The sequence below is a fragment of the Parus major genome, chromosome 2, assembly GCF_001522545.3.
Source record: "Parus major isolate Abel chromosome 2, Parus_major1.1, whole genome shotgun sequence".
NCBI classification, from domain to species: domain Eukaryota; kingdom Metazoa; phylum Chordata; class Aves; order Passeriformes; family Paridae; genus Parus; species Parus major.
In genome coordinates, this window is record NC_031769.1 from 109,345,287 (window position 1) to 109,361,144 (window position 15,858).

Sequence of the window (15,858 nt, forward strand, 5' to 3'; positions counted from 1 at the left end):
GCCACCTTCCGCACACCAGCAGCAGCAGCAGCGGCAGCAGCGCGGGGCTCTGCGGAGCGGCGGGAGCGCCAATGCCCGGACCGACCCAAGCCCTGTCCCCAAATGGCGAGAACAACAACGACATCATCCAGGATAACGGGACCATCATCCCCTTCAGGAAGCACACGGTGCGGGGGGAGCGCTCCTACAGGTACTGCGGGGGGGCTGCGGCGGCGCGGGGGGCGGTTGCATAAGGCGGGCGGGCTGCAGCCCCCTCCTCTCCCCCCGGCCCCGCATTGTCCGGCTGCGGAGCGCTCGGGGGATAGGCGGGATGCGTGCGGGGGCTCGCCGCGCCCGGGCGGAAGAAAGGCGGTTAAAGATGATAATTAAAGGGGGGGAAAAAAAAATAAAATAAAGAGGTGGGGGAAATAAAAATGAAGGCAAGAACGCCCCCCGCACAGGCAGCCAGCTCCCCTTGGAAAAGAGCCGCAGCACCTCGCTGCGGATCTCGGAGGGAGGCGGCGCCGTGCGGGAGGCGGCGGCCGCGGATGGCGGGGCGCGGGCAGCCCCTGCCCGGCCGGGAGAACCGCACCGGGAACCGGGCACCGGGCAGTGCCCGCCCCCCGCACGCCGGTGTGGGGGTGACAGCCGCCCCCCGCTCCTCGGGGTGGGGGTGACAGCTCTCCCGGTGCCTGAGCGGGGGAGGGTGGCTCCATCCCCGCCCCCCGCTCCCCGCCAGCCCCATTTTGTGTTTATTTATCGTCTCTCGTTTGGAGGGGGGGGACACCCGTCTTTTGTCGCAGTTGTAGGCATTTTTGATGAATCGTTTGGCATGCGTTGCTGGCCGCGCTTCTGCATTAACATCTCCGACAATATGTTCCGGCAGATAAGCTCATTAAAATTGTTTGCATTGTTTGATAAGGGTCGCGGCGCAGCCCGGAACGCAACTGGTTTGATGTGCTCCTTGCTGCCGACTCGAAGGGCGATAATACGGCCGGTGTCTCCTTATGTCAATATACAGTTATTTTAAATGCTGCCTGGATGACAGCAAGCAGTGCCTCTGCAGAGAACACGCCCCTTAAAGCTGGTTTTCAAGCAGCAGGAAATGATGCTGCTCTCAAATATCTGACTAAAGTGGCGAGTTGTAAGCTCGAATACATGAAAACAAACGTGGATGACTTGGCTTGTTTGTCTGAAGGAAATCGCAGTATTTTTAATTCTGCTGAGAAATAACGGAGCTGCTACCGGCATTTGGCCATTAATAACCTTAACAGTGAATCTCATTGTTGATCACACACTGACGGGCGTGCGTGAAATGCGTCCGAGATCCCAGTGTGTGGTTAGTTTGAATTGCATAAAATCTAGTCTGTGTCTCTCTCTGATACTTTGTGTACATTTCGCACAAAGTAGCAAAATTGCTTTTGCAAGGACCTATTTCTACTTGCAGAAACCCTGAAGCTCTCACTTCCTATGCTTAAATTTCAGCTGAGAAGTACAAGATTCTCTTTTAGGAGAAAGCTGTACTTCCATCGTCCAGCTAAGCAGAAATATGAAATAAATTTGAAATGCCATGCATCTACCGCTATTCTGATGTCATAGGTACCACTAATTGCTAACTTGTTTCCTTCAGAAGAGTTCTTTGGAAAACCTCTGTTACATGGGGTTCTCCATTCTTCTTTTTCAGTAGGTTTGTATGTGTTTTTCTACAGTCATTCAGTTTTCTTGTCCTTTTGCCTGTCATATCATACACTGAACTATGTCTAGAAAAGATGTTTTGTGAGGCTGCTGTGTTCAGCATGTGATGACAGGAATAAATATGTCACTTGCCCAGTTTTACAGAAATTGTGAAGATACTCTGCATCTGAATAGCCTTCCATCCGGAAGAATACTCCTTAGTCTTTTAGTGCTTTGTATCCCTCTCTAGAGCAATATAAAGAAATACAGAACTACTGATTGCATGTTATTTTTGGGCAATAAATAATTAATCCAGTTCAATATATTTCAGAAATAAACCTTTAATACACAAATAAAAATTTCCACTGGGGATTTCTATTAAGGTTGTTGTTTTTTTTTTTCCTTTTGGAAACTTACCATGTTCTACAGAGTCATAACTCCCATATCTGTTGATTTCTTCCTTTCTCCAGGAGAAAGGGAGAATGTACTTAACTTGCTTCAATCTGTAGCTAAAGTCCTTTAGGAAGTAAATATCAAGTGTAACAGAAGAGAAACATTACAAAAAATACATGAAAACTGTGGTGAAACTTCTCCTTGATACTGGAAAAAAATGGCTTTTAACTTCCATGACAATCTTTAGTAGCAAGTTCAGTCCTTGTTCAGTGTGAGTGGCAGCAGGAGATGACTGGGTACAACATATGAATTCCATCACTTTAGTGCCTGCTGCCAGACTGGACTGTCAGTGCCATTCCAGACTTCTGGAGCAGCTTGCTGGACCTCACCATATGACACATCAGGTCGCTATGCCTCTGATTGTTGGGCTGGCTTCTTCCATCTAGGAATATGAAATGAATATGTCATTAAACACACCCTAGAGCTTGACAGCAGATGAGCAGTTGTACAAAGCTAAAACACTTCTGCATCCTGCAGCTTTGCTCCTAAGTTAACCTGCATCTACCATGTGTAGAGAGGTTCAGTATTTGCCTTTTGATCCTTCTCTCCCGTAGTAACAGAAATGCTTTCTCATTTTACAACTTTTGACATGTTCTGTTTCATAAGTATTTTAAAACAGAAGTAGTCTTTACTGGTCAGAAAATTTGTGTTCATCAGGTTAGATATTCTCAGACCTAAAAAAAAACCCCTTTGCTATTTCTAATACCAGGTTTTACCAAAGATTTGATATCCAGCTCCTGAAGCAGATTTACAAGCAGCTGCAGGTTGCACTGTTTCACAGACTAGGAAGCTGACATGGAAAGAGCTGCTATAAGTTATCCACGGAGTTGAGGATGCAGCAGGGAATTGAGCCTATACCACGAGTCCCAGCCGTGTGCTCTGTATGCAAAGCCACAAATAGTTTTCCCAAGTCTTCCAAAGAACATATTATATTTTGCAGACTGGGACATACAGGCCCAAGGTGTTAAGTTTCTCATCCAGCTTTACTTAGCTGGTAAATGGAAACCAGGCACTTTGGCATAAAATTTAGTCACAGGGTGATGTTACCTTTTGGAGTTAATAACTGTAATCAATCTGTATTGCTCAAGTGAAATGCTTCAGATTGGGAGACTGTTTAAAATTTCATACTGAGGTGTCTTTTGCTGGCCCGAAGCAGACTTTGGGTAATTTCTGAGAACAGTATTATATTTAATGAGAGTTTTACTTCTGTGTTCAAAGATGGCTGAAAAAAATCAATGAGAAACCAAATCAACAGCTGTGTGGAGATTTTTTTTTTTTTTTTTAATAAGATGTGTTTGCAGTGCTTTTCTTTTTTTTTTTTTGCCAGGTATCTTTTGTGCTTGATCAGCTCATCATATTTTTAAAAGCTAAAGTATTAAGAGTGAATAATTCTAAGTTCAAATGGCATACCTAGTCTAAACCACCCTGGTCCCAAAGAGACAAACTGTTGTACCTTCCTTTGCAGGATACTGTGCTTTACTTCCGCTTTCTCTCTGTGTATTGCTAGAAAAATGGTTTTCTGGCCCTTCAGTCCCTGGCTATATTTAGTTTTCTACCCAGAACTTGCATGAAGCAGAGGGGAAGGGCCCGACTTCCTGATTATTTTTCTTCAAATTACTAGGCTAAAAGGAAAGAGTATTTCTGGTTTAGTTTTTATCTATGAGTGTGTACCTTTTTAATGTTATCTGTTTTAAATATTTGTTTTTCCTGAGTGTTGTCTTCATTCTAGAATTCATTGTGTAAGCAGATGAGTGATGCTGCATAAGAATGAAAGCTACATAGCAGTGGTGATTTCCTCACCCGCTGCTGGAATAAGTTGTGGGGTGTTACAGAGCATATCTGGCTGCCTTTTACAGCAGTATGAGCTGATAACTTCCATGCTGAAAGTCAAGATTTACATTATAGCGAAGCCTGGTTTTGGTCTTTGCCTCCCAAACTCCCAGTGAATTGCTGGATTCAGGCTGGCCCTGGGCAGCAGAGAGCATCCTTCCCTCGGCAGGAGCTGCCCCTGGTGACTCTGTGCCTTCCACAGGTGTGGCTTTACTCAGGGTGCAGAGGGGACCTATGGCTCTGCAGTACTCTGGGCAGAAGGAATTTCTTGCTCTAAAATTAGCTCCCACTGAATATGGTGAGCAGGTAGTTACAGTGAAGTTAAAAAGACCATTTGTGTTGATAAAATTTAATATATAAAGGCCCAAGCTTGAGAATTGAGAAGATACAGAGTAAAAGCAGTGAGTTGTCTTCTCACTTCACAAAGATAGGTGTGACTTCTGAAACTGTAAATGCCAGTTAAAGCAAATGCTATTAAGTGTATTAATAAGTGAATCTTTATTTTCAGAGGCATTTGCTCTTGACCTGACAGTTTTATTGCGGATTATGAGAATTTTGCCCTAGATTTTATTGAAAGCAGGAAAATATAACAAATGTTTAAAAACCCCATTAACAAACTAACATAAATTACACCCTATAAATCTAGTCCATGCTTTTCTAAAAGTTGTAGCTGTGATCACCCCCTTGTCTGCCAAGTGTCTGGATTGCAACAAGATAGTATGTATCAGGGAAAAGACCATCCTGATGACTTAGAGCAAGCAGCTGACTAGCCAGCATTAAGGAGGGACCATGGCAGACATCTTTCCTTGGTTCCTGTCAGCTTAGGTACCCTCTATTTTCTTTTCTTTCACTTTCACAAAGCTGTCTTCCTATTGCTGCCACTGCTGTTCTTCTTTAATCTTGTTTTCTGCTTAGGGAGTACTCTACCTAGAGAGAGCTGTTTTGGTGAGAATCTTCTGCTGGGAAGAAGATTTTTTTTCTCAAAAAGCACAGGGTGAAACTGAAGCTAACTTAGAATCACATGTGAGTGTATGTAAAAGTCTCTGAGGGTTAGGAGGATGACTGTACTCGATTCTGCATCAGTAGTTTGAAGCTTAGATAGTCCCTGCCTGCATTATTGGGATATCTCTGTTGGCCTGGATTTAGATCTTCCTTGAAGGAAATACCTTCATAGTGTTTTGGGGGCTGGAGGTATTTGTTTAAATCAGGGGCTAAGAGGGAGTGACTGGGGAGAGAGGGGAGAAAGCATGCCATAGACAGCCCAGTTTGTGTAAGGAAAGTGAAGTAATTCTCAGAGAGAGCAAACTCCTCAGCTTACACCCAAGTGCTCTCACCATAAAGGTCTGAGAACACCTAATTTGCACCCAGGCTCCTTGGGTTTCAGAAACATCCTGTAGGTGGGAGGCTGCATTCTGTTTTTTGTTGTGTGATGTGGGTTTTTTTTAAACTACCTTGTTGAGCTGCATAGCAACAGCAATGTGGTTTTGGTATATTAACAGAAAAAGGAGCAAATTTGGGGCACGTGAGAACTGAACCTGATGCTGGCACTTTCAGAAACAGACATTTTGGCTTCTGCCTAGTGTCTTCATTCTAGTCTTCCTAGAAAACAGGCACTGAAAAATATGCTGCATTATGAAAGAAAGGTGATTTGGAGGTGGAGCTGTGGAGCAAGAGACCTTGATTAAAGCTATTTCTTTGGCTCATTTGAGTGAGATGCAGTTACCTCATCTGGACCACAGGAATGTTCTTCCAGGGGGCATACCTGGACTAACCTTTTGTGATATAAAACTTGTTTTGGGAGCCACTAAGAAAAGAAAATGTGTGGTAGGTCTACATTTCAAGCCTTGGCATTTGAATGTGTGACTCTTTAAATATATCTTCAGAGGTTTTGGGGTTTAGTGGGGAGGTTAGTTTAATTTGACAGTCTCTTCTCCTTCCTCATGCCCAAAGCTAATTATAGCAAAGGCTTGGTAAGGAAGCAGATAAATAGTGTGCCAGCTTTTCATTTTGGAAGTGCAACTTTCAGCCTTTGTTTGATAATTGAAAACGAGTGGTCTCGCCACATCTGTTCTCAATCACGCCAGCCACTGAGTGGGATGGCACGAAGGCCGTGGTGCGGTGGCAGCAGCAGCGAGGCTCGTGCTGCACCGGGACAGCCTTTGGCTGCTTGCATCCTCCTCTCTCCCTGAATCCTGGCCTCCAGCTAGCAGCACTGATCGCTCACTTCCAGGATCAGTGCTAGGGAATGTAAATGGAAAACATCCGTGTTTCTTCTGGGGATGGTGTTAGCTGCGCGCTGCGTAGCTGTTTGGATCTTGCTCAGATCTCTGCTGCCTGACTCACCGATAAAGCATCTTCTTCGTATTGTTTCATTACAATTAGGTGGGAGCAGGAAAGGAATATCAGCTATAAAATTTACTAAACATGCATTTAACTGTTGTGGTTTAAAAAGTGTTGTTTTGGTGGTTTTTGTTATTTTATTTTTAGCACAATTCTACTGTTTTGTGCTATGAAATATTTAGTTCAAGATTAAAATCTTACCTGTGATATTTTAACAAAAGTTTGTCTAGTTTTCCAGTGGTATACTAAGTTATCAAATACTTTGTAGAGAAGGCTCTGTGTACTGGAAGCACACCCATTAAATGTCTTAGTTTAGCCACTCTGAAATAATTTCTTGTTTCCCATAGAGCCTCATGATTAGTGAAGGGTGCATTTGTGTTAAGTGGTTTTTTGCTATGCTATCCAAACAGGAAGTGTAAACATTCATCAGTGAATCCAAACTTAAGGATGTAGCTTCCGTAGGAAATCCTACAACTGTGCCAAATCATTCTGCCTGGAGAGAAATATGCCATGCAGGTTGTATTGTTGATCTTCTGGCCTTGTGTATGACTACCTTACATTGTATGGTTTCAGAGGCTTAATTTTCAATATTAGGTTTCTTGGCAATTTGGAACCCTGAGAGAGATCTCAGTGGAACCCTTAGTTGATATCTGCCCACTTCAGTTTTATCTTTTAGGAGAAACTCAAGTGAATTTCCCCCCCTGCAGCAGGGTTCCGTAGTACCATACAGATTTTCTACCCAAGCAGCTGTAATTATTCAGAGATGCACATGAATGCAAATTCTTTCCTGTCACTTTGGAATGCAATGTTGATGCTCAGAAGGGCTCGCTGGCAGTATGTATTAAACAATTTTGGGGGAATGAAAATTCATTTTAGGCAAATCTTACACAGTTGTTATGCTTCGCTTCTTAAGGTTAATCTCTGTGGATCTGGTCCAGTAATATCATGGATAGGAAACACTGAAATATTTGAAGTAGAATACTCATTTGTTTTACTTACGGATTCAGTGTTACACAAATCATAGCTTGTTAAAATAACTATACAATCTATGAGTAATTTTTTGTATGGAAGTGCAACACATAACCCAGTGATATGAAAGTCCCACGGGAGCTTGTTTATACAGAAAGACCATGGTGTGTGGGAGTGCTGAGAACAGGGAAGCAGTGGTAATTGGTTGGATAGAAGGGATACATTTTCCCAAAAGGACAGCATTCAGTTGTAATTAGTCATTCTGTTGGAAACCTTGTTATGCAGAATGGTGTTTGTTATATTTTACTGAATTGAATTGTTTGGGATCCATATCGCTGCTTGCCCATAATAATGTTTCAAAGTTATACATGATGTAGATTCTGAAACAGGGTCTAAATACACTGTTTTCAGTCAACACATTGATGTTGTGCTAGTTGTCAGATTCAAGGAGGCATAAGAAATATTATCTTTTACTTTTTTTACTTCCTTTAATATATCTGCAAAGAAGACAAGCTGAGACACCTGGGGTTACTCAGCCCGGAGAAGAGAAGGCTCTGGGGAGACCTTAGAGCAGCCTTCCAATACTTAAAGGGGGCTTGCAAGAGAGCTGGAGGAGGACTTTTTACAGGGGTTTTACTAGGGGCTCCAACAGGTATGTAGTTGTTAGCTAAGAGGCAATTGCTTCAAACAGAGAGTATATTTAGATTAGGTATAAAGAATAAATTCTTTAGTGTGGGGTGATGAGACACTGAAACATGTTGCTCAGAGAAGTTGTGGATGCTCTGTTTCTGGAAATGTTTGGGACCAAGTTGCATGGGGCTTTGAGCAGCCTGGTATAATGGAAGGTGTTGCTGCCCATGGCAGAGGGGCTAGACCTGTATGATCTTTAAGGTCCCTTCCAACCCAAACCATTTTGTTATTCTGCATGTTTCTGCCTGCAGAGGTTTGGCTCTCTAGTGCATATTATTAATCTGTGGTTCCCAAGTGTGAAATGAGTTCTACAGCAGTAGGGATGCTGTAGAACTGACTTGTCTCTCAAGTAACTCTATTTTTAATATGGTGAGGTGTTTTTTTCCACTACCACATTATGCACACCCCCGAGTTGTTCCTGAAGGGTTACACGGTATGGACCTGGTGGTGCTGGTGAACAAGACAAACATGAGTCAGCAGTGTGCTCTTGCAGGGAAGAAGGCCAAGCCCGTGCTGGGCTGCATTGGCAGGCATGTAGCCAGCAGCTCTGTGGAAGTGATTCTTCCCCTCTGGTGCTTCTGAGACCACATCTCACATACCGTGTCTGGATTTGGCCTCTCCAGTTTGAGAGGGACAATGACAAACTGAAGTGAGTGTGGCAGAGGGACGCCAGGATGGTCAGGGGGCTGGAGCTTGTGACCTGTGTTTGGTCAGTCTGGATAGGAGCCAGCTCAGGAGAGGGGAAGACCTCATTGCAGTCTTATCTGTCTAGTGGGAGACTGTGTGTAAAGAAGATGGAGCCAGGTTCTTCTCTGAAGAAAGGGAAAGAATGAGAGGCAATGGCCGTCAGCAGCTGCAGCAGTAAAAAGTACTTTGGATACTGGAAGAAATGTTTACACAAGCTGGGATGGTCAAACACCAGAAATTACCCAAAGAGGATGCAGAATATTTGTCCTTGGAGGGACTTGAAACTGAGACAAATGGGTTCATCAGCAGCCTTCTCTTGCTATTTCTGCAGTGACCATGAGGCTGGAGCTGGAGCAGATCTCTCTGGAGTTCCCTGCCTACCCAAGCCAGTTTATGATCCCATTCTGTAACTCTAATAAACATAAACAGTTCGTGACTTAAAACGTAACAAAATCATGTGCTTTAACAATGAAAGGAATATCATCTGGAAACAACTTTTGTACTTCCAGGGAGATGAAATCAGCCTTGTCATCAAAGGTTTCAAATGGAAAAGAAAAATACATGTATGCAGTCTCAGTATGACTTCTTCAATATCAAACATTTTCTCTTCATAAATATCAAAGATAGTTTAATTCTTGTGAAAGCTATAGTTCTGCTGCAGCAGTATATTAATTCATATTCATATAATTTCATATTGCATTCTCTAAATTACTGGGAGCAACTTCTGCAGTTTAGTACCCAGGGATGATCAAAAGTTTGTAGAGACACAGCAGAGCAAAGGCATCATTTTGCTGTGTCATAAAATTAATTATGTACATTGCAACCACAGATTATGTCTTGAAGTTAACAGCTGATAAATTGCTTGCTCTGCTTTTAAGGGATTGTAGATTTTTTTCACACAGAAAACATTAGCATTATTGATAAGTTTAATATGCAGAAAATGTTTTAACTATGAGCACAGTTCTTAAACTGTGTCAGATGTCTGTTTAGTTTGAAGCGCTTTTCCAGGGAGTGGTGCAGAACTGTCTTGTCGCATGGCCTCCAGCAACACTGAGAGGCTTGAAGTAACTAAATGTTCACATTGCAACCCAGATTACCTTCTTAACTGCACTTACATGTAGTTGAAGGCAATTGAAGCAATAAACTTTTTTCTTCCTTGTTTATTGTGAGAGTTGAAGTTGGTAATGTCACTGTTTGCCAGCTGGAAGCAATGTATGTTAGGAATTGACCTCAAGATATTCCATGAAAGGAGGCCAAATCCTATTAAACAGTACATCTATCCTTCTCTTACCTAAAGATGCAAGGGTTTACTGGGGCTTGTAGATAAAGAGTGTTGTAACTAATTTTGTTTCTACAATCACAGTTACATCAAAGCAGTAAGCACCTTCTGAAGAACATTATTTTGAAAACAAAGCCTTGGGGATTTCCCCCTTTAGATAGGCAGAAGATGTTAAAAGTTAAAATCTGTCCGAAAGTGGCAGTTTCACAGACCTTCAAAGACCAACATGGTTGAAAAAAAAGGTTTTGGGGAAGCTTTACTTGATGCTGGTAGACACCAATTATGTTGGTACTGCAACAATGGTAAAATCATTCTGTGGTTTCTGGCACACAGCAAGAGTAATATGTTACATAAATCACAGATGGCTGAGCTAGAATGTTCCTACAGGGCAATTTACTTCATCCAGGATTAGTGAATTCTAGTTTTAGTTGCTCCAAAATTATTGTAGCAGTTAAGCAATTGCTCTTAGAAGTTCAGCCCTGTTCTAGATAGTACTTGGTAGGATTAATTCTTAAGATGTCATTTACTGGTGGTACATTGAGCACCAGAATCATTTAAGACTGCTTTCTTGTCTGTTACAGTGTTAACCAGAATAAGGGAAGAGGTCAAGTTACTTTGGTATCCAAAACCAAAATTAAGTGTTGTGGCTGTAGTCTTAACACTTGCAGTCTGTCTAATATTAAAAATGGTTTGTAGGGAGTTTGTAATAAGCCAATGACAGGGGTATTTATTTGGGCTTATATCAACAACATTGGAGATGTCAGAACTCCAAGATTTATTATTATCAGCAATATTATTTTTAGTCTGGTTTTCACCAGTGTCTGAGGGAGAAGAAGGAGAGAGGTTGGCCTTAGAACCTAATAAAAAGCTCTGCAGTGTGCTGGTGCAGTGGTCTGCGGAGGCAGTGCTGGCAGGGACTGTCAACTGGTTCGTGTCACGGGTGCTGTCTGGAGCTTGGTCCCTCATTCCCAGCAGAAAGCCTGGTGCTTCTCCTTTCCCCCCAAATGGCAGCAGAGCTGTGATAGCAGTGGGAAGCCTGGGCAACCATACTAAAGCTTAATATTTTTGTTATAAAAATACACAGCCATGTTTTAGAGAGTGATGCACCAGTGAAAGCAGCTAGCATGGTTCCCTGTTGCTTCATCTGTTGTCACATGCTTGTTTACAACTTCAGGGCTTAAAATAAATGTTGTCTTATACCCCTGATCAGTGTTGTCACCTTTCTGCCAGGATGACTTGTTCAGGGATGGAGGGGAGCTGTCTGCCTGGCTGATCCCTCAGCAGCTGTGTTGTGCACGCTGTGCTCTTGTGCCTCTGCTCACTTTTGGGTCCTGGGATGGTTGCATGAGTGGTTGCCGTGCTATTTCTTGTCCCTTATTTGGTATCACTCCTGGAACTTTCAAAGTGAAGGTGGCCTTAGAAGGAAGGCCACTTAAAAAGGGCCTCATTTTCTGCAAGAACAGAGAGTTGGACGTAATGATCCTTGGTGGGCACCTTCCAACTCATGATATCCTGTGATTCTGACATATATGCATATTAATGTTAGAATAAATATTGCAATGCATAATTTGAACGTATTTACACTTGTTTTTAATGTAGGAGAGAGAAGAGTTGAAGCACTACAAAGTCTTTGTGCTATCATATATAGTCTGTGTGTATCATAGTGCATCATTTGTGGGTGGGAAAGCTGTACTGCAGTCCCTCTTTAGCTAGTGCGAGAGGTTTCCCTTGGGAGGGCTCTGCTCCTTAGCTTTACCTGCCTTGGACAGCCAGTGTTTTTTAAGTGTACTGCAGTCTCTTGTTAGGAAACAGCAGCTGTCTGTTAGGAGAAAGGCTTTGCATTTCCCCTTGTTGAATCCTCCTGTTTTCCCTTCTTCCCAGACTTGTGCTCTTCTGACACCCGTGGATGTTCAGTGCCTATCTCCTGCTGAGTCACTGCCTCTCTAGCGTGGCTCTGCAGGGTTGTGAGGCACTTGGAGGCTGCTCAGGCCCCCCGTCAGGAGGGCTGTATAGTATTACAAAATCCCATTTGCCATTAGGTTATGCTTGGAGTAAATCAGCGTGTTACTTTAGCCTTTCACCTCAGAATGTATACATGCCGGAGAGGAGGAGGGGGGCAGCGAAAGCCCGGATAGGTCAAAACTAAATTCATTTGGTGACTTCATCTGTCTCTAGTTGGATCTCATCCCTGCTGAAGCTCCCAAGCCTCCCGCAGCGTTTTCTGGACTTAAAAGGTGGAAATGGCAGGAGCCGGGAGCAGCCGGGCTGCCAGAGCTGCTGCTGGGCTGCGGCGTGGCTGCTGTCCTGCTGCCTTCTGCCTGACATGGTGCCTTGGTGCCCTGCAATCCCGGAGCCCAGCACTGCTGGCTGCACTTTATCAGGGGTTCTGGTTGTTCTCAGCCCTTCCTAATCATGGGCAGGTATTCCTTGGTGTGGATGCAGGTGGCTGCTTAGGTGGGTGGCCGTGTCCATGGTGCTTGGCCTGTGGATTTGCCCAGTGGATTTGGGGACAAGCTCTCCTCCACTGCTGTCTTCATTTTCCCCTAAATCTGCATTTACTAAAGAACTTGGAAGTCTTTTCTCTGGAAGTGAAACTACTCATTCATTAACTCGTGGGAGCAAAATAATAAGAGATTGCCCTGTTATTTTCAGTACTTGGGCTAGGAACTGAGGTTTGCTTGCATGGGCTGCCTCTCAAAGCATCCTTTCTTCAGTGGTCAGTGCTGATGTTACCTTGCTTTTTGGCACATTTTTAATGTCTTGGAAATCCTTTAGCAGCATCTGCATGTTTGCTTGGTAATCTGTAATTATGCATAAGGGGAAAAAAAAGGAGAATTGAAGTTCCTGCTTGTGTCTGGCTGATTTGAGACTTTGTTTAACAGAAGATTAAATGCTGGTTTACTCATCAGCTTTCTAGATGTTTTCTAGTTACACAATGGTCATAGACATCTTTGGTTTTCTAAAATGTAGGTGTTTCTAATTGACTTGAGTGTATTGTGTAAGTCTGAGAATCATTTTTCTTTGAATCAACGTTTTTTCGTGTTTTTTTTTCCCTTCACAATCCCCTTGTCTATTGTTAAAGGTAGACTAGTTGCCAGCATCTATTGTGAAAATTTGACAGGTTGAATGTCTTCCTTCAGGGCATCAGAGCAGCAATTCAAGCTTAAGATCTTAGAGTTGAAAGCCTTGGCAGGGGGAGGGTAATAACTGTAAGCAAAAGCAGTGAAGTTTTTTAGCTTTGCAGCCTTGCCACGGTTAGGTTCCTCTCGTTCAGCCTACTTCAAAGGTTTTTTTGTTGCTCATCATTAATAAAATGCCTCCTTAATTTGTAGTAACATTCTTTTTAAACTGAAATTCTATACTGAAATTGTGTGTCCTTACCCCATGTTAGCTAGTGCCTGTCTGTGCAGCAGAAAACATTATTATTGCTTTGTTCAGCTGCTGTAAGGTGTGGTTTGAGGGTGCTGTTCACTGCTGTGGTTCATTTCTAACCAGAGTGAATATACCTGTGTGGAAATGGTGGTGGCCAGAGGCTCTGAATTGCTTCCATTTTGTGTAAGCTATTGATGTTTGCCTTTCTTGAATGTCTATGCTTTGTCAAAAATGCTTTTTTTAAAATTAACATTTGTTTCCTCATAGAAATTGATAAGGGGCCTTTAGACCATGCAAATACTTTCAGCCATAATTAAGATATTACTTAGTTACGTGTTACTTTCGCACTGTACTTGTGATGAAAGGTGAACCCTGGAAAAAAAAGGAATCTTGTTACTGTAGAGACATGACATTTCAGTTTCAGTGGCAGCAGGAGTGAGAATGTAGTTGGAGAAATAAAGTCTTACTTATGGTATGGAAATACAAGATTCCAGTGAATGCAAATATGACTGGCAGATGCAAGTCAGTGAATGTGGCTTGTCCTTCTCAGATGGACCTTTAGGTGCCCTGAAATCTTCAAAGCACTAAATAATTGTCTTGTAATTTGAAACTGTTCATTTTTGTGAACTATCCCAGTTTAATAACTGGTTAGTGAATAAATTTCTAACTATTTCTGAAAGCTATGCAGTACACAGTGTAATGCATTGTTAGTTATTAGGCCGTATCAGAGGGTTTGGCTCAAGTTTTGCATATTATCAGAATACTTCTGGCTGTGTTTTTCACATTTGAGGAAACTGAATATCTGAAAAAGAATCAGTATTTTTCTGCCTCTCAGATAATAAGTTTTTTGGGGGAGTGGTAAGTTTTCTAAAGTCATATGTAGCACAAGCCAGAATTACCAGAAACCTTTTTAAAAGGTACTCAGATTTGGGTCTAAATTGGTCCTTTAGACCCATCATAAACATTGATGTGGGTGAGAACATCCCAGCATTGGCAGGAAGCCTCTAATTTAAAAGAAAATATTCCCTAATCCAATCCAATCCATCTCTATTACTCTTAATTTCACTTGTATTTAAACAGGGAAATGCAATGAAAACAATAGAAAGTACACTCTTGTCTGTGTTCAGTGATAATCCAGCAATATTCAAACCATAAAATGTACATGGATTGCCTCAGTTTCATCTAGACTCTGTAGAGTACTTCACCAGTCATTTTAGGTCAAGTCAGATCCATGTGCTAAATGTAAAATAGCATTCAGAAGTGAGTGAGATGTACAGATAATAATAAATATTTTTAACATTTCAGGGCTATTTAGTAACATGGGAACAGTGCAAAAGAGATTTGACATTCAGCATTAAAAAGCATGAATTTCTCACAGTATTGCAATCACAGGATTTTTTATTTTTTTTTTCCCCATGGCAGTGCTTCATTGTGATTAATCTTGTCTCTGATTCAGTGTCTGGCTAGATAGAGCCTTTGTGTTTCTTGCTACAAATATCACTGCAGTTGCAGCACTCTGATGCCACAGTGTTTGCTGCAAAGTACAGCAGAAGTCAAAAGGGAGAGTAAGAACAGTGTTGTCAGCATTGCATAGGAGCTTTTTGTGTTGATTTTCTCTCCTTTCTGTAAAGACAACCTCGAGCACAGAGACAGCCTCTAATGACTTGAGTGTTCAAGAAACAGGCAAGATCCAGCTGCAAATCAGTTGTCATTTTGGGATGGTATAAAAGGATCAATTTTCCTTGTACACTGAATCTGGCTGGTTTCTTCCTTCAGGGATTTCTTTGTTTTTGCAGTAGCTTTAATCTAGAAAGCCTTTTCACCAGCAGCTGCAGCAGTCTCACTCAGCTTCATCTTAGCCTTTCTGCTGTTATCTCCTGCTTTAGTAATTTTTGGTGTGAGATCTTTTGTTTTATTGGCAGTATCTTATCAGGTGCCAGCCTCCAGAAGGCTCCTCTGTACTGTCACACAGACTTTCCACTGCATTTACAAACTTAGTATCTATTTGTCTCTTTGTACTACTATTTAATACAAATGTGTCTATTTGTACTAAATGAGGAGCAATGGGCAGAAACTGGAGCACAGGAGGTTCCACCTGAACATAAGGAAGAAATTCTTTACTGTAAGAGTTACTGAGCACTGGAACAGGTTCCCCAGAGAAGTTGTAGAGTCTCCTTCTCTGGAGATAATCAAAAGCCATCTGGACACAAGGCTGAGTAATGTGCTGTGCTTGAGCAGGGTGGTTGGGCTATATGATCTGCAGTGGTCCCTTTCAACCTTGGCTATTCTGCAAAAATGTGAAGGCCTTGCAGCTTCAGAGGATGGCAAGTGTGGTGAGTTTTTTCACTACAAATAAATTCAGTGCTACAATCCTTCCAGTCTTGTCATTAATACTGGTTTATTGTGATACAATAAACTGCTTCCAACAACTGTTATTTATCCCTGGAAGAATAAAGTAAATATGCTTCTTGCAAAACTGTCCTTAAGAACAGCTGGATAGTACCTTGTAACAGCTGCAGCTATCTGTAGCAAGAGCAATGAAAAACACCCAATATCTCAATGTTCAATGCTGCATATAATGCCTT

General features: G+C 42.3%; 1 protein-coding gene across 2 annotated transcripts in view; it reads left to right on the plus strand.

Moving 5' to 3' along the window:
• The window catches only part of MAPRE2 (microtubule associated protein RP/EB family member 2), an 89,038-nt gene that overhangs the window by 30,713 nt on the left and 42,467 nt on the right, over positions 1-15,858 (plus strand). Inside the window, exon 1 of one of the 2 annotated variants that reach the window (XM_015618297.1) lies at positions 7-190. The exons of the other annotated variant lie outside the window; for it this stretch is intronic. Coding sequence (XP_015473783.1) covers positions 72-190 — 119 coding nt within the window. The 5' untranslated portion in view covers positions 7-71. Of the gene's footprint in view, positions 1-6; positions 191-15,858 lie in introns of those variants that run through there. 2 annotated transcript variants of the gene reach the window in all.